At 40.6% G+C, this 17054-nt stretch overlaps 1 protein-coding gene and 14 non-coding genes across 15 annotated transcripts in view; all 15 read right to left on the bottom strand.

Annotated features, from left to right (window-relative positions):
* The window catches only part of znrf1 (zinc and ring finger 1), a 51343-nt gene that overhangs the window by 13922 nt on the left and 20367 nt on the right, over positions 1–17054 (bottom strand). The window contains exon 2 of the mRNA XM_076042807.1: positions 370–465. Coding sequence (XP_075898922.1) covers positions 370–465 — 96 coding nt within the window. The remainder of the gene's footprint in view (positions 1–369; positions 466–17054) is intronic.
* LOC142899391 (U4 spliceosomal RNA) lies at positions 9072–9212 on the bottom strand. Its single transcript, XR_012928752.1, has one exon. It is a non-coding gene; the product is annotated as a U4 spliceosomal RNA (small nuclear RNA).
* On the bottom strand, positions 9667–9807 carry LOC142899382 (U4 spliceosomal RNA). Its single transcript, XR_012928744.1, has one exon. It is a non-coding gene; the product is annotated as a U4 spliceosomal RNA (small nuclear RNA).
* Positions 10266–10406, bottom strand: LOC142899381 (U4 spliceosomal RNA). Its single transcript, XR_012928743.1, has one exon. It is a non-coding gene; the product is annotated as a U4 spliceosomal RNA (small nuclear RNA).
* LOC142899368 (U4 spliceosomal RNA) lies at positions 10862–11002 on the bottom strand. The gene has a single exon (XR_012928731.1). It is a non-coding gene; the product is annotated as a U4 spliceosomal RNA (small nuclear RNA).
* LOC142899367 (U4 spliceosomal RNA) lies at positions 11461–11601 on the bottom strand. Its single transcript, XR_012928730.1, has one exon. It is a non-coding gene; the product is annotated as a U4 spliceosomal RNA (small nuclear RNA).
* Positions 12060–12200, bottom strand: LOC142899380 (U4 spliceosomal RNA). Its single transcript, XR_012928742.1, has one exon. It is a non-coding gene; the product is annotated as a U4 spliceosomal RNA (small nuclear RNA).
* On the bottom strand, positions 12655–12795 carry LOC142899384 (U4 spliceosomal RNA). The gene has a single exon (XR_012928746.1). It is a non-coding gene; the product is annotated as a U4 spliceosomal RNA (small nuclear RNA).
* LOC142899379 (U4 spliceosomal RNA) lies at positions 13250–13390 on the bottom strand. The gene has a single exon (XR_012928741.1). It is a non-coding gene; the product is annotated as a U4 spliceosomal RNA (small nuclear RNA).
* LOC142899366 (U4 spliceosomal RNA) lies at positions 13845–13985 on the bottom strand. Its single transcript, XR_012928729.1, has one exon. It is a non-coding gene; the product is annotated as a U4 spliceosomal RNA (small nuclear RNA).
* LOC142899378 (U4 spliceosomal RNA) lies at positions 14444–14584 on the bottom strand. The gene has a single exon (XR_012928740.1). It is a non-coding gene; the product is annotated as a U4 spliceosomal RNA (small nuclear RNA).
* Positions 15040–15180, bottom strand: LOC142899402 (U4 spliceosomal RNA). Its single transcript, XR_012928763.1, has one exon. It is a non-coding gene; the product is annotated as a U4 spliceosomal RNA (small nuclear RNA).
* LOC142899400 (U4 spliceosomal RNA) lies at positions 15639–15779 on the bottom strand. Its single transcript, XR_012928761.1, has one exon. It is a non-coding gene; the product is annotated as a U4 spliceosomal RNA (small nuclear RNA).
* On the bottom strand, positions 16238–16378 carry LOC142899376 (U4 spliceosomal RNA). The gene has a single exon (XR_012928738.1). It is a non-coding gene; the product is annotated as a U4 spliceosomal RNA (small nuclear RNA).
* On the bottom strand, positions 16834–16974 carry LOC142899389 (U4 spliceosomal RNA). Its single transcript, XR_012928750.1, has one exon. It is a non-coding gene; the product is annotated as a U4 spliceosomal RNA (small nuclear RNA).

Raw genomic sequence — 17054 nt, 5'->3', positions numbered from 1 at the left:
CCATGTAGGTAACGGTTGTTGATTTGTACGTTTTTGATTTACAATTGCTTTGTGTTTTAGAATCCCATACAAAGGCATATGACGAATAGATGCTGATAACCCACACATATTGCATACATACGCTAAGGACAGTCAGCTGAATCTGCAGTAAAAAAAAATAGAGTGTGTCTGCTGAAGGGGAACCGAAAAAACAAACATCCTTTAAAGGAGTGTCCCATCATGTGTAGGCAGATTTCAACCACTGCCTCATGTGGCTCAGTGCCAATATGTGAGGAAGGGAAAGAGGGAAAAATGAGAAATGGGATTAGTCCCAAGTGCTAGACATGCAGTCGCGAAACAGAAAGGTAAATATAGCGGGAAACCTCTTACCGTTATAGGACAGACGAGGCTTGCTTAGACACATGATGAAGTGAACTTCCATTTCATTGGATGCCACAGACTTGGAGCAGACAGGACACTTGAATCCTAAGAGAAAATTGCAGAAAACAGAGCCATTAATATTTACTGCCATATGTCTTATGCAACCTCCAGTCAGTACTGCTACATACTGATTCTTTGACCACTTCGTCTGTGGATCTGAATGCGAGTGGTGGCATGTCTCTTGAAGTCAGCACTAAGATTAAATGGTGACCTGCTGAGAATGTAGAATGCCTTTCATCCAGCGTGATCTCGGACACAGCCTTCGCCACGAAGAGAGCCGTCTTGTTGTGACGCGTGATGGGTATTGGAAAGTATTTGGAATAGCCTCGTTAACAGTTTACAGCTTCTGACATCATGATACAGCGTGTTTAAAAAAGGTCATGAGTGGGAGTGTCACCAAATGAAGGTTTAAACTGTGTTTGTAGCCTCAGTTAAAAAGGACCAATTGATCTGGAATTTCTGTTTTTCTAACTTATACCATGATTTCTTACTTCTCCATATGTACTTGCACTGTTGCCAGGTGAATTTAGTCTAAATCTGTACTGTAGCTTTTGCACGAGTATAAAAGCACAGCCCTCTCCTAAAACCGTTCATTATTTTTACTGCAGTGTACTGCTGCTTGAGTGCACCACCAGTAATAAACCCTGGAGCAGCGACAAAGATGAGGTTGCTCACTTCATCTGGACAACAACCTAATTTAGAAGCCTCACACAAGTCAGATTTAGAAGTAGGTTGTTGGTTGACCCTTCCAGTATGGGACCATGAGATGGAATTAAAATATGGTGACTGTTTCATTTTTGTTACAGATCTACTTAAAAATATTTGATTTTTGAAGGGGTATTTGAGAAGCCCATGGCAACAATATATAGTTTATCTATCTGACATTGTCTTCTATTCGTCTTCAGGTGAGGTTAATAACAACTAGAGTGGCATTTGTGGATGCTGATGATGGCCCCATATGCCCCACGGTCTTTTGTATACCTTGACCAAGTTGTCGTCGTCATATGCTGAGGCACTCAAATGATGGAATTCAACTAGAAATCCCCTATACAACACAGAGGAGAGGAGAGCCCACACATAACACTTCTCAACCTCCCACACACTCCGGCTCTTCATCCCGCAGGAGATAACTCAATGTCCCCGACCATTGCTCCACTTCAGATGGGAGCCTCTGTCACTCTATCAGTTTAACATGTAAACAGATCACGGATAATTGAGGCCACATGAGCCATGTTTGCACAAACCTAAGGGTTTGTCCATGGTAAAGAAAACCTTCAAGCCAAACAGACCAGCATTCATGCGATTCTCTTTCTTTTTTCTTTTTTTTTTCCAATTTGTGATTTGCTAGTCACATTACGTGTTCTGCCAACCAAAAAATGGTCTTCTGATGCTTTCCCAAAACAGGAAAACTTCAGGGTCTTAACTCCACTTTGTTCCCTGCGCACAGCTGGCCTCGAAAAAAAAAAAAAAAAAACACTGCAGTGTCTTTCGACAAACGTTTTCTTTTTTTTCTACTGATTCCATCACAGATGAAAGCCACATTCTTTGGGGTCAATCATTAAGAATCTAATATGTCCTTCAACCATGTGATAGAATAATCCAATTAACATATATACAACCTGAAGGATTGCCGGCAGTCTTTTCTTTGAGGTTTTCTTTGAGAACACATTTTGTTCTAAGGGCATGTTCCCTTTAGGGAGAGTGTTATCTCAGTGGGGATCTCGCCAACTGAGGCCACTGCTGCTCGGCACCCCACTTTGCATCTCTATTAGTTTGCCGTCCCACTGTCTTTCTTTTACTCTCAATCTCCGCTGTTTTCCCTCTTTTCTTGCCTCTAAATGTTTTTGCACCAAGGGGTTGGATTAAAAAAAACAAAAAAAAACAAAAAACAACTTGATTTTTAAGGAGAATTCAATAATTAAGTTCCTTCAAGGGAAAACAATTCCGACAAAAATAAGGCCATAGTGTGTTTAGTGTAGTGTAGCATAGTGTATGGAGTTTATTCATCTGTGAACACTGGGGTGCAAAAATCCCAAAACTTCAAAAAGTTCCCTCGAGGTAAAACCTCTTTCATCGCAATGGCTTAAGTGTTTAGTCTGAAGAAACAAAGTCAGACCTAAGAATCTATGCAAAATATATAAATATTAGTATAGTAAATTATATTATTAACTATTTCATACATAAAGTGTTTTCTCAAAAGACATTTTTTGAGAAAACAAACTTAACTGAGTATCCATCAAAAACAGTGTCTAACAAAGTGCCTTGTGATTTGTTATCGTCAGTTTCTCCATGCACAAAGGTGTGAATATTTCAGTATTAAGAAGCGTATGTGTCTTATAACATCTGTAATATTTTTGTACGAATGTTAGTTTATACATTTTATGACATGCTGCAGTTCATTTGTCACATTGTCTTGCTGATGAATATTTCAAATGACATTACCATCCCACTACTATAAGATCCATCACAGCTTTTCGATTAGCTGGGAACAATAGTGTCAATTAAAAAAAAAAAAGGATTCAACACATTAATAACCTGACCTGAGTATCTTTTTACCTCAGTAGGAGACCCGGAAGAGGAAGTTCTCCAATATCTGGGATCTTCCCTGATTAGTTTGCCTACTATTTGTTTGAATAAATACATAAATAAAAAATTACCATATAATATTTACATGTTTTAAAAAGCTTATTTTTCATAGTGGGTATATGTAGACCGTGTGAGTAGTTTTTTTGGGGGCTGTTTATGCTGCATTGCTTTGTGTTTGATGCCATACAAGGCTTTTGTAAACACAATCAACTGTTAGCTGGAATGCCTTACACAACAGCTCACAGAAAAAGCTGCAAAGCTTCAGATACAGTAGTTTGGCAGTTAGTGAGCACACACTCGCACACGCACGCAGACACCCCTAATACACGCACACGCGCGCGCGGCAGCTGACCCACTTTTTCCCTTGGTTGCTATTTTCAGATCCTCCATAGGGGCGAGTGCACAGAGAGAAAGATGGAGGAAATGAGTGAAAGAGAGAACCGCAGGAGGAAGGTGAGACAGTTATCTGAGGAGAAATAACGGGCTATGATACCTCGTCCTGTAGGACACAGTCACGGAGGTCTGTGTGTGTGCGTGTGTGTGTGTGTGAGTGTGTCTTGCGCACAATTCAGCCGAGCGCCACAAAGCCCGGAGGACTCTGAATATTCAAGGAGCGCATGAGGTCAGATAGGGACAGAAATAAATCAAAGGACTAGATCATAAAATAATTATAGTCACATGTGACTGTGCGTGTTGTGCAATTATGGAAGTGTCGGTGTAATTCCATGGACTGCAAATACAGTTAACATGTTGCAGACTATTCTTATGGAAAGGAACTGTTAAATAGGAATACTTTCCAATACCCAGGAATTTCTTAAACACAAACGGAAAAAAACACACTAATAAGACACAATATTGTTGCGAGCTGCCCATATTTGGACATATTATAACAAAATGATCTTTATAATAATCTTTTGGCATTTTTACAATGCAATAAGGTACATCGTACCATAGTACATAGAGTTTAAAACCGCTATTTCCTGCCTTCATTATGTTTTCACACAATGAAAATATGTAACACATCATACAATATGTTGATAAAATGTCTGCCGTGTCTCCGATGGAAATTACACAAAACACGAGCAATTATGCTGAGGTGTTTCGCAGGGTTAATCTGTATGGATTAAAAATTGTTAGGTAGATTGGGTTGAGGCGGGTGTCCCTCAAAAAGACCTTTAATCTGTAATCTATTTCTTCTCAAATGTTTCGATGAAATGAAATTATAATCTGAAGGGAAACCTGCATTACAGCGAACCAACGAGCAATCTATGTTGTTTACCAAAGGGTCGCATGGCAGCAGCTTTCCTAATAATAACAATAATAACAGCATTGATTTAGATTGTTATTTGATAGATGACTGGACTAATACATACATTGCAATTATACTAGAGTCACGCCATCATTAATTCTCACGTCTTTCTTTCTTTTCAGTTCTGTTTGTATCTCAGCACTGTCGTCAGAGTAAAATCACATATATTGAGTGTCTCATGTATAAGGGGCAATAAATCCCTTTGAAGATTGCCCTGCCCTTTTAAAGAGTCAGAAAATGAGCTAATGCACTCAGAAAAACTATTTTTTTAGGAGTAAAATACTGGAATGCTTACACAACAGATTAGGATGATAAAGATAAAGTTCCCTCAGATGATCATCTGTTATACAAATGGTAGTCACAGCCCCCACCAAATGACTCATTTAGACGAAAGAATACCATCCACCGGGTCAACAAGAGTCACACAATCAAATTATGTCATCCTCATTCAGGGCACTTGCTGTGCACTTGTGCACCTCAGTATGGGCAACAAATATATGGGAGATGAAGCTGGCAAATCTAAACAATGTGATAACCTGACTGGAGGGACTGGAAAGTTAAGAAAAAAGGGACAAGGGAAAACATTCTCTGCAATTTGAAACACTTCTTCCTGATCTGGATATGAAGGGGTGATTCAAGACTGAAATATGAAATAATAAGACCTCTCTCTGTGTTAACAACTCGGATGCATGAATCAGAAGCACAGAACCTGTACAATTGCCACCATACTGTTTTTCTCAACAGGAGTCCATATAAAATGGAGCTGATCTCTGAAAGACATTTTTTCCCCCTCTTGAATGGTTATTTATAGTTACTAGCTTGATGGAAACTCAACCCGACAAGCAAATTTTCATGCATAATGTCTGTAATCCTGGACAGATTGCAGACATCATGCAGGTGGAGCTTGAAAAACAGAAAAACAATGAATACGTGTTATGAGAGTAAGTCAAAGCATCAGAAGATGGCCTTTGGTTTGCAGAAATGCAACAAATAATTAGCAATTTACAGATGGTTACAAAGGTTGAGCTTTTCAAAATTCACAATATTTCACTTCCAAGACTCGAAAACGACTTAACACCTAAAAAAAACCCATCGCAAGTTATTCTAATTTAAACGGTTGTGGCATAAAAGCAGCTAACGCGTTTCGATTTTGCCCTTTGAAGTGGGCGCAGGTGCTGAATACATTTTCTCGTCCGCATTGTGAGTACACATTTGAACTCAGCTGAATGTTGTGTTTTCCTGTTTGTTTTTTTTGTGTGTGTCTTTTTTGTTTTTTCCAGCCAGCCTCTGTGATGTTTCAGTGATGAAAAACATCAGCGAATCAAAGTTGCACAGAGAAGCAGCGCTATGCTGTGATACACTAATTACCATCCAGACAGCAGCAGGGATCAAAGATGCATAATGACTTCAATGCAAAACGTGGTTGTGAGGCATCCAGTTTGAATTTTCCCCGAGCTATCGGCTAGCGTCTGACCGGGAAGCGATTGTGTAAAATGAGCAGAAGGAATAGCCACCATGATGTGCTCTGTATTTAAGTCTTTTTTTTTTTTAAAGAAATCTATGGCAAAACCAATTGAAAATAAGTAAGGACCACAATCATATACCACAACAAATAGTCATTTGAAATAGCCAGTTACACTTAGCAGCCTGCAGAATTACTCAACGAGAATGTTGCAACTCTTAATCTTAGCCTCTTAACCTATTTGTAAGGGGTTAAGGGTAAAGACTGACTTCCACCTCCAACTTTTAAGGTTAGTTCAAGCTTGGTTTACAATAAATCCACCACTCCAGCCAAAACACAGTATTTCCCCTGCATTCACAACAAGATCCCATCTATTTTTACTGAATAGATTTCATGGAAAGCTACAACCCAGACAATTCAAATTTCTAAAACATCCACAGTCCGCCGTGCCGCACATCTTTCAGAGATCTAAGATGAAGGAGAACCAATAGGGAAAAATGTTGTCTATGCAAACAAGCCCCCATTTTCTTTTGAAAACTGTCAGACAACTTGACAGTTTCTTATTTACACAGAGCTGATCTATGGAAGAAATGGTGCCAGCTTATCCCTCAAACACTTTCCATTATGGTACAGGTGTCTGTGCATTGGTGTGTTTGGCAGACTTGTGCACATTTCAGTGTGAGGGTCTTTAATTACCCGGACAGGGCTTGTTCTGCAATAATCGCTGGCTCACTGTGCTCCATCTCTTACTTTACAACTTTTAATTAACTTTAGGTCAGTCTTTTCACTTTGAAAAACATTTGGGGCTCTTATCAGCACTGCGAATGTACACAGTGCTGATGCCAATAACCTCATGATAGATACAGCATTTTCTTTTTCTTTTTTTTTTGATTTTAAACGTAAATCTCCATAATCTTAAAGGTATTTTCAAGTAGAGTTAAAGTAACCAGCTCATGACTTTAAATTTGTCTCTCAGGCCGACTAACTGTTGATGCCAATACAGAGGGGGTTGACTATATAGGTAGTCAAATGATGTGGTTCGGAGGTTTGTGTGGGAAAATGAAAACTAGAGTAAATACAGTAAGTAAATACAGAGACTAACTTTTTCAGCTATTTAACATGTTTTTTGCATTAAAGGCACGGCAACGAACACAGTCTGAAAAAGTACTGAAAATTGGGGCAAAACTTTATTTGCTTCATTTATTTGATCTTGATTTATTTCATTTGCTCAATAAAAGCGAAACAACAGAGACATAATAAGATAAAAACAGATTGTGCAGGTGAATTACGGAAGAACTCTAGTCTCGTGCCCTTGTTTCTGTGATTCTTTTTTTTACCTATTATAAATTATCCTAAATGGAAAAACAATCTGGTTACTAATAAGGCTGCAAAGAAACTGGGGTACATGCTAAACTTTAAAAAAAAAAAAACAACACTACAACTATTAGCTGATTGTGCAAAGAATTTCAGCACACATTTCCTTCACACTGACAGCCAAACCTTAACAAGGCAAGGTGTGACTGCTTAAATGTCAAGTATGATCTTACGCGGAAGGATAGAGTGGAGCTCAAGTGGATCCTGAACCACGCAGCAACATGGGGGAAAAGATAAAAGTCCGCTGACTCACTCATCAAGTCTTTCAATGGCTTCTTGAGTCCCACGATGCCTTAACCAGTCTTGGAGACAGTCGCTCATGAGATGTGACTGTAAACTGTACTACAGCACGCAATTACAACATGGACCGGCTTGTCTCGCAAAGAGAAATCATGTGCACAGTGGGAAGGCCGGACTGTACATAGACCCATTCATCGAGAAGAGGCATTCAAAATCAAACCAGCGCTCAAGGGTTTAATGTCTGCACAAACACCTGTCCAACATCAAATCAATAAGCACTGTAAAACCCTGACAGTATTTAAACCTCACAGAAAATGTCTGCACTAGAATATTAAACTGAGCAGATGAAGGCTCGACCATTGTTTCAAGTGCAGGCTGTTATCTGTATTAACAGCAGACGCTCTGCTTGATAAGTGTCAATAGCTACAGAGGACGGACAGACGTTTGAGGAGGAAGAGGAGGGGCCCGTTTAAAGCGGGCAGTAAAATAAGGATCACAATAGTCCGGGAGCGCAGACAGAGATGAATCATCCAGCCATCTACTTTATGGTGCAGAATTGAGGAGGATGACGACAAGGAAGAAGAGGAGGCGGCGGCGGAAGCAACAGCAGTGAGGACACAGAGAGGTGGTGGCGGGGGTGGGGGGGTTCGGGTAGGGGGGAGCAGGAACGTAGAAAGGCGAGACAGATTTAAAAGGGAAATTGATGAAAAAGAGAGCACACAGGGGAGCATTACGGATGAGAACGCAGAAACACAGGGGCTTAAGACAGGGGTTAGGCTGACTCATGGTGTGGAGAATAAACATGGAGTGTCAGAGATGGAGAGAACGAGGGGTGAGAAAACGAGGGGAGTCAGAAGGGCAGAAAAAGAGTGGAGGTAGCCAGAGACACAGGCATAAAAGAAAGAAAATGCAGCCACGGTACAACAGGTAGCGTCTGAGTTCCAAAACCTTTTTAAGAGTTGATGAGTGTGATGACACAATTCGCTGCCTTCTCACTTTAACACTATTCATATCTGATGGCCGCGTGTGTGATGTACCCCTTCATCTTGAAACTAGGAAACCTTGAAACTTAGATCCAACATCCAGCACCAGCAGCTAATTTTTTAAATCTTTGTTTTCATTTTTTCATCTTTAAATAATTTGTACAGTCATTTTCATCAATATCACAAACATGATTCTTAAATTGCTTGACCAAGCTATGGAAATTAATCGTCACAGTGAGTATAGGGTAGCCTGTTGATTGATTTTTTTTTATTTTTTTTTTCAAAACATGGGCAGATTCAAGATTGAATAAGAGACACTTGCGAGGGATACTTGAGCAAAGAGAGAGCTGAACCATCATCTTTTCGCTTGCTAGCCAAAACAAGGCGTATTTGTTGTGTATAAACTGATTGATTTCCAATGCATTAAACTAAGGTACTCATTTAACTTAAACAGGACATGAAAATGAATATTGTATCAGAAATAAGATGATGTAATTTGGGTGAACCGTCTCTATAAAGATCGAAAGCTGACTTCTGGCAAAAATAACATAATCTAACCTTCCATAAAAATAAACGTCCTTTGGGAAAATACTTGAGCCTCCATAGACACCACAAAAAAATAAGTAGCCCTCTTCAAACAACAAACCACATTCTAACATGGAAAATATTCAACATCTTCCTTAAACAAATAACAGAGACTCCTTGGAGACCATCAAAAACTGCCAAAGCCGACTATTTTTCAAGTCGTCATGGCGGGGTATTGGGTAAAGTTTTCAACTAGCAATAATCGCGCCTCGGATAAACCTCATAGGCTACGATACTGCCACTGCGCAAAGCTGATGAGTCTTTGTTACTCAGAGAGTACTATGATGGGTGCACAGGAACCACTGTGATGGTTGCGAAGTGGCCGTGGTTTCCAGTGAAAGACAAGACAAAACGTGGACATGAGATGGGCATTCTGCTCAAAGCATAGGTTAGCCTTTTCATTTTGTACCTGGGCTGACTCAAGACTGAACCAGACCAGAGATACTGGAGCAAAAACAGAGGTGCTCCGCAAAACATCTGACTTCATCATTTTACTCATTAGCATAAAAAAGGCTTACTTTGCATGCTAAATAAGATTCATGTCCAACGTATAAAGAACAGCTACACAGATTCCAATGGAAAATGTATCAGGTAAAGCTGTGAAAGAGATAAGGCAATGTAGCTTCTCAAACATAGTCCACTTCAAACAGAGAACTAATTTCCAATAGCAAAAGTATTTTGTGTTACTTTTTACACAAATAATTGAGCCTCCTTGGAGACCATCAAAAATTGCCAAAGCCGACTATTTTTCAAGTCGTCATGGCGGGGTATTGGGTAAAGTTTTCAACTAGCAATAATCGCGCCTCGGATAAACCTCATAGGCTACGATACTGCCACTGCGCAAAGCTGATGAGTCCTTGTTACTCAGAGAGTACTATGATGGGTGCACAGGAACCACTGTGATGGTTGCGAAGTGCTCGTGGTTTCCAGAGAAAGAAAGACAAGACAAAACGTGGACGTGAGATGGGCATTCTGCTCACAGCATAGGTTAGCCTTTTCATTTTGTACCTGGGCTGACTCAAGACTGAACCAGACCAGAGATATTGAGCAAAAACAGAGGTGCTCCGCAAAACATTTGACTTCATCATTTTACTCATTAGCCTAAAAAAAGGCTTACTTTGCATGCTAAATAAGATTCATGTCCAACGTGTAAAGAATAGCTACACAGATTCCAATGGAAAATGTATCAGGTAAAGCTGTGAAAGAGATAAGGCAATGTAGCTTCTCAAACATAGTCCACTTCAAACAGAGAACTAATTTCCAATAGCAAAAGTATTTTGCTTTACTTTTTACACAAATAATTGAGCCTCCTTGGAGACCATCAAAAATTGCCAAAGCCGACTATTTTTCAAGTCGTCATGGCGGGGTATTGGGTAAAGTTTTCAACTAGCAATAATCGCGCCTCGGATAAACCTCATAGGCTACGATACTGCCACTGCGCAAAGCTGATGAGTCTTTGTTACTCAGAGAGTACTATGATGGGTGCACAGGAACCACTGTGATGGTTGCGAAGTGGCCGTGGTTTCCAGTGAAAGACAAGTCAAAACGTGGACATGAGATGGGCATTCTGCTCAAAGCATAGGTTAGCCTTTTCATTTTGTACCTGGGCTGACTCAAGACTGAACCAGACCAGAGATACTGGAGCAAAAACAGAGGTGCTCCGCAAAACATTTGACTTCATCATTTTACTCATTAGCCTAAAAAAAGGCTTACTTTGCATGCTAAATAAGATTCATGTCCAACGTATAAAGAACAGCTACACAGATTCCTATGGAAAATGTATCAGGTAAAGCTGTGAAAGAGATAAGGCAATGTAGCTTCTCAAACATAGTCCACTTCAAACAGAGAACTAATCTCCCACAGCAAAAGAATTTTGCGTTACTTTTTACACAAATAATTGAGTCTCCTGGGAGACCATCAAAAATTGCCAAAGCCGACTATTTTTCAAGTCGTCATGGCGGGGTATTGGGTAAAGTTTTCAACTAGCAATAATCGCGCCTCGGATAAACCTCATAGGCTACGATACTGCCACTGCGCAAAGCTGATGAGTCTTTGTTACTCAGAGAGTACTATGATGGGTGCACAGGAACCACTGTGATGGTTGCGAAGTGCTCGTGGTTTCCAGAGAAAGAAAGACAAGACAAAACGTGGACGTGAGATGGGCATTCTGCTCACAGCATAGGTTAGCCTTTTCATTTTGTACCTGGGCTGACTCAAGACTGAACCAGACCAGAGATATTGAGCAAAAACAGAGGTGCTCCGCAAAACATTTGACTTCATCATTTTACTCATTAGCCTAAAAAAAGGCTTACTTTGCATGCTAAATAAGATTCATGTCCAACGTATAAAGAACAGCTACACAGATTCCTATGGAAAATGTGTAAGGTAAAGCTGTGAAAGAGATAAGGCAATGTAGCTTCTCAAACATAGTCCACTTCAAACAGAGAACTAATCTCCCACAGCAAAAGAATTTTGCGTTACTTTTTACACAAATAATTGAGTCTCCTGGGAGACCATCAAAAATTGCCAAAGCCGACTATTTTTCAAGTCGTCATGGCGGGGTATTGGGTAAAGTTTTCAACTAGCAATAATCGCGCCTCGGATAAACCTCATAGGCTACGATACTGCCACTGCGCAAAGCTGATGAGTCCTTGTTACTCAGAGAGTACTATGATGGGTGCACAGGAACCACTGTGATGGTTGCGAAGTGCTCGTGGTTTCCAGAGAAAGAAAGACAAGACAAAACGTGGACGTGAGATGGGCATTCTGCTCACAGCATAGGTTAGCCTTTTCATTTTGTACCTGGGCTGACTCAAGACTGAACCAGACCAGAGATATTGAGCAAAAACAGAGGTGCTCCGCAAAACATTTGACTTCATCATTTTACTCATTAGCCTAAAAAAAGGCTTACTTTGCATGCTAAATAAGATTCATGTCCAACGTGTAAAGAATAGCTACACAGATTCCAATGGAAAATGTATCAGGTAAAGCTGTGAAAGAGATAAGGCAATGTAGCTTCTCAAACATAGTCCACTTCAAACAGAGAACTAATTTCCAATAGCAAAAGTATTTTGCTTTACTTTTTACACAAATAATTGAGCCTCCTTGGAGACCATCAAAAATTGCCAAAGCCGACTATTTTTCAAGTCGTCATGGCGGGGTATTGGGTAAAGTTTTCAACTAGCAATAATCGCGCCTCGGATAAACCTCATAGGCTACGATACTGCCACTGCGCAAAGCTGATGAGTCTTTGTTACTCAGAGAGTACTATGATGGGTGCACAGGAACCACTGTGATGGTTGCGAAGTGGCCGTGGTTTCCAGTGAAAGACAAGACAAAACGTGGACATGAGATGGGCATTCTGCTCAAAGCATAGGTTAGCCTTTTCATTTTGTACCTGGGCTGACTCAAGACTGAACCAGACCAGAGATACTGGAGCAAAAACAGAGGTGCTCCGCAAAACATTTGACTTCATCATTTTACTCATTAGCATAAAAAAGGCTTACTTTGCATGCTAAATAAGATTCATGTCCAACGTATAAAGAACAGCTACACAGATTCCAATGGAAAATGTATCAGGTAAAGCTGTGAAAGAGATAAGGCAATGTAGCTTCTCAAACATAGTCCACTTCAAACAGAGAACTAATCTCCCACAGCAAAAGTATTTTGCGTTACTTTTTACACAAATAATTGAGCCTCCTCGGAGACCATCAAAAATTGCCAAAGCCGACTATTTTTCAAGTCGTCATGGCGGGGTATTGGGTAAAGTTTTCAACTAGCAATAATCGCGCCTCGGATAAACCTCATAGGCTACGATACTGCCACTGCGCAAAGCTGATGAGTCCCTATTACTCAGAGAGTACTATGATGGGTGCACAGGAACCACTGTGATGGTTGCGAAGTGCTCGTGGTTTCCAGAGAAAGACAAGACAAAACGTGGACGTGAGATGGGCATTCTGCTCACAGCATAGATTAGCCTTTTCATTTTGTACCTGGGCTGACTCAAGACTGAACCAGACCAGAGATATTGAGCAAAAACAGAGGTGCTCCGCAAAACATTTGACTTCATCATTTTACTCATTAGCCTAAAAAAAGGCTTACTTTGCATGCTAAATAAGATTCATGTCCAACGTGTAAAGAATAGCTACACAGATTCCAATGGAAAATGTATCAGGTAAAGCTGTGAAAGAGATAAGGCAATGTAGCTTCTCAAACATAGTCCACTTCAAACAGAGAACTAATTTCCAATAGCAAAAGTATTTTGCTTTACTTTTTACACAAATAATTGAGCCTCCTTGGAGACCATCAAAAATTGCCAAAGCCGACTATTTTTCAAGTCGTCATGGCGGGGTATTGGGTAAAGTTTTCAACTAGCAATAATCGCGCCTCGGATAAACCTCATAGGCTACGATACTGCCACTGCGCAAAGCTGATGAGTCTTTGTTACTCAGAGAGTACTATGATGGGTGCACAGGAACCACTGTGATGGTTGCGAAGTGGCCGTGGTTTCCAGTGAAAGACAAGACAAAACGTGGACATGAGATGGGCATTCTGCTCAAAGCATAGGTTAGCCTTTTCATTTTGTACCTGGGCTGACTCAAGACTGAACCAGACCAGAGATATTGAGCAAAAACAGAGGTGCTCCGCAAAACATTTGACTTCATCATTTTACTCATTAGCCTAAAAAAAGGCTTACTTTGCATGCTAAATAAGATTCATGTCCAACGTATAAAGAACAGCTACACAGATTCCTATGGAAAATGTGTAAGGTAAAGCTGTGAAAGAGATAAGGCAATGTAGCTTCTCAAACATAGTCCACTTCAAACAGAGAACTAATCTCCCACAGCAAAAGAATTTTGCGTTACTTTTTACACAAATAATTGAGTCTCCTGGGAGACCATCAAAAATTGCCAAAGCCGACTATTTTTCAAGTCGTCATGGCGGGGTATTGGGTAAAGTTTTCAACTAGCAATAATCGCGCCTCGGATAAACCTCATAGGCTACGATACTGCCACTGCGCAAAGCTGATGAGTCCTTGTTACTCAGAGAGTACTATGATGGGTGCACAGGAACCACTGTGATGGTTGCGAAGTGCTCGTGGTTTCCAGAGAAAGAAAGACAAGACAAAACGTGGACGTGAGATGGGCATTCTGCTCACAGCATAGGTTAGCCTTTTCATTTTGTACCTGGGCTGACTCAAGACTGAACCAGACCAGAGATATTGAGCAAAAACAGAGGTGCTCCGCAAAACATTTGACTTCATCATTTTACTCATTAGCCTAAAAAAAGGCTTACTTTGCATGCTAAATAAGATTCATGTCCAACGTGTAAAGAATAGCTACACAGATTCCAATGGAAAATGTATCAGGTAAAGCTGTGAAAGAGATAAGGCAATGTAGCTTCTCAAACATAGTCCACTTCAAACAGAGAACTAATTTCCAATAGCAAAAGTATTTTGCTTTACTTTTTACACAAATAATTGAGCCTCCTTGGAGACCATCAAAAATTGCCAAAGCCGACTATTTTTCAAGTCGTCATGGCGGGGTATTGGGTAAAGTTTTCAACTAGCAATAATCGCGCCTCGGATAAACCTCATAGGCTACGATACTGCCACTGCGCAAAGCTGATGAGTCTTTGTTACTCAGAGAGTACTATGATGGGTGCACAGGAACCACTGTGATGGTTGCGAAGTGGCCGTGGTTTCCAGTGAAAGACAAGACAAAACGTGGACATGAGATGGGCATTCTGCTCAAAGCATAGGTTAGCCTTTTCATTTTGTACCTGGGCTGACTCAAGACTGAACCAGACCAGAGATACTGGAGCAAAAACAGAGGTGCTCCGCAAAACATTTGACTTCATCATTTTACTCATTAGCCTAAAAAAAGGCTTACTTTGCATGCTAAATAAGATTCATGTCCAACGTATAAAGAACAGCTACACAGATTCCTATGGAAAATGTATCAGGTAAAGCTGTGAAAGAGATAAGGCAATGTAGCTTCTCAAACATAGTCCACTTCAAACAGAGAACTAATCTCCCACAGCAAAAGAATTTTGCGTTACTTTTTACACAAATAATTGAGTCTCCTGGGAGACCATCAAAAATTGCCAAAGCCGACTATTTTTCAAGTCGTCATGGCGGGGTATTGGGTAAAGTTTTCAACTAGCAATAATCGCGCCTCGGATAAACCTCATAGGCTACGATACTGCCACTGCGCAAAGCTGATGAGTCCTTGTTACTCAGAGAGTACTATGATGGGTGCACAGGAACCACTGTGATGGTTGCGAAGTGCTCGTGGTTTCCAGAGAAAGAAAGACAAGACAAAACGTGGACGTGAGATGGGCATTCTGCTCACAGCATAGGTTAGCCTTTTCATTTTGTACCTGGGCTGACTCAAGACTGAACCAGACCAGAGATATTGAGCAAAAACAGAGGTGCTCCGCAAAACATTTGACTTCATCATTTTACTCATTAGCCTAAAAAAAGGCTTACTTTGCATGCTAAATAAGATTCATGTCCAACGTATAAAGAACAGCTACACAGATTCCTATGGAAAATGTGTAAGGTAAAGCTGTGAAAGAGATAAGGCAATGTAGCTTCTCAAACATAGTCCACTTCAAACAGAGAACTAATCTCCCACAGCAAAAGAATTTTGCGTTACTTTTTACACAAATAATTGAGTCTCCTGGGAGACCATCAAAAATTGCCAAAGCCGACTATTTTTCAAGTCGTCATGGCGGGGTATTGGGTAAAGTTTTCAACTAGCAATAATCGCGCCTCGGATAAACCTCATAGGCTACGATACTGCCACTGCGCAAAGCTGATGAGTCCTTGTTACTCAGAGAGTACTATGATGGGTGCACAGGAACCACTGTGATGGTTGCGAAGTGCTCGTGGTTTCCAGAGAAAGAAAGACAAGACAAAACGTGGACGTGAGATGGGCATTCTGCTCACAGCATAGGTTAGCCTTTTCATTTTGTACCTGGGCTGACTCAAGACTGAACCAGACCAGAGATATTGAGCAAAAACAGAGGTGCTCCGCAAAACATTTGACTTCATCATTTTACTCATTAGCCTAAAAAAAGGCTTACTTTGCATGCTAAATAAGATTCATGTCCAACGTGTAAAGAATAGCTACACAGATTCCAATGGAAAATGTATCAGGTAAAGCTGTGAAAGAGATAAGGCAATGTAGCTTCTCAAACATAGTCCACTTCAAACAGAGAACTAATTTCCAATAGCAAAAGTATTTTGCTTTACTTTTTACACAAATAATTGAGCCTCCTTGGAGACCATCAAAAATTGCCAAAGCCGACTATTTTTCAAGTCGTCATGGCGGGGTATTGGGTAAAGTTTTCAACTAGCAATAATCGCGCCTCGGATAAACCTCATAGGCTACGATACTGCCACTGCGCAAAGCTGATGAGTCTTTGTTACTCAGAGAGTACTATGATGGGTGCACAGGAACCACTGTGATGGTTGCGAAGTGGCCGTGGTTTCCAGTGAAAGACAAGACAAAACGTGGACGTGAGATGGGCATTCTGCTCAAAGCATAGGTTAGCCTTTTCATTTTGTACCTGGGCTGACTCAAGACTGAACCAGACCAGAGATACTGGAGCAAAAACAGAGGTGCTCCGCAAAACATTTGACTTCATCATTTTACTCATTAGCCTAAAAAAAGGCTTACTTTGCATGCTAAATAAGATTCATGTCCAACGTATAAAGAACAGCTACACAGATTCCTATGGAAAATGTATCAGGTAAAGCTGTGAAAGAGATAAGGCAATGTAGCTTCTCAAACATAGTCCACTTCAAACAGAGAACTAATCTCCCACAGCAAAAGTATTTTGCGTTACTTTTTACACAAATAATTGAGTCTCCTGGGAGACCATCAAAAATTGCCAAAGCCGACTATTTTTCAAGTCGTCATGGCGGGGTATTGGGTAAAGTTTTCAACTAGCAATAATCGCGCCTCGGATAAACCTCATAGGCTACGATACTGCCACTGCGCAAAGCTGATGAGTCTTTGTTACTCAGAGAGTACTATGATGGGTGCACAGGAACCACTGTGATGGTTGCGAAGTGGCCGTGGTTTCC

The sequence above is a fragment of the Nelusetta ayraudi genome, unplaced genomic scaffold (assembly GCF_046127955.1).
Source record: "Nelusetta ayraudi isolate G7.1 ecotype Tasmania unplaced genomic scaffold, CSIRO-AGI_Nayr_v1 ptg000071l, whole genome shotgun sequence".
Taxonomy (NCBI): Eukaryota; Metazoa; Chordata; class Actinopteri; order Tetraodontiformes; family Monacanthidae; genus Nelusetta; species Nelusetta ayraudi.
Note: the sequence above shows the minus strand (reverse complement) of the source record. Positions and strands in the feature narration are given on the sequence as shown.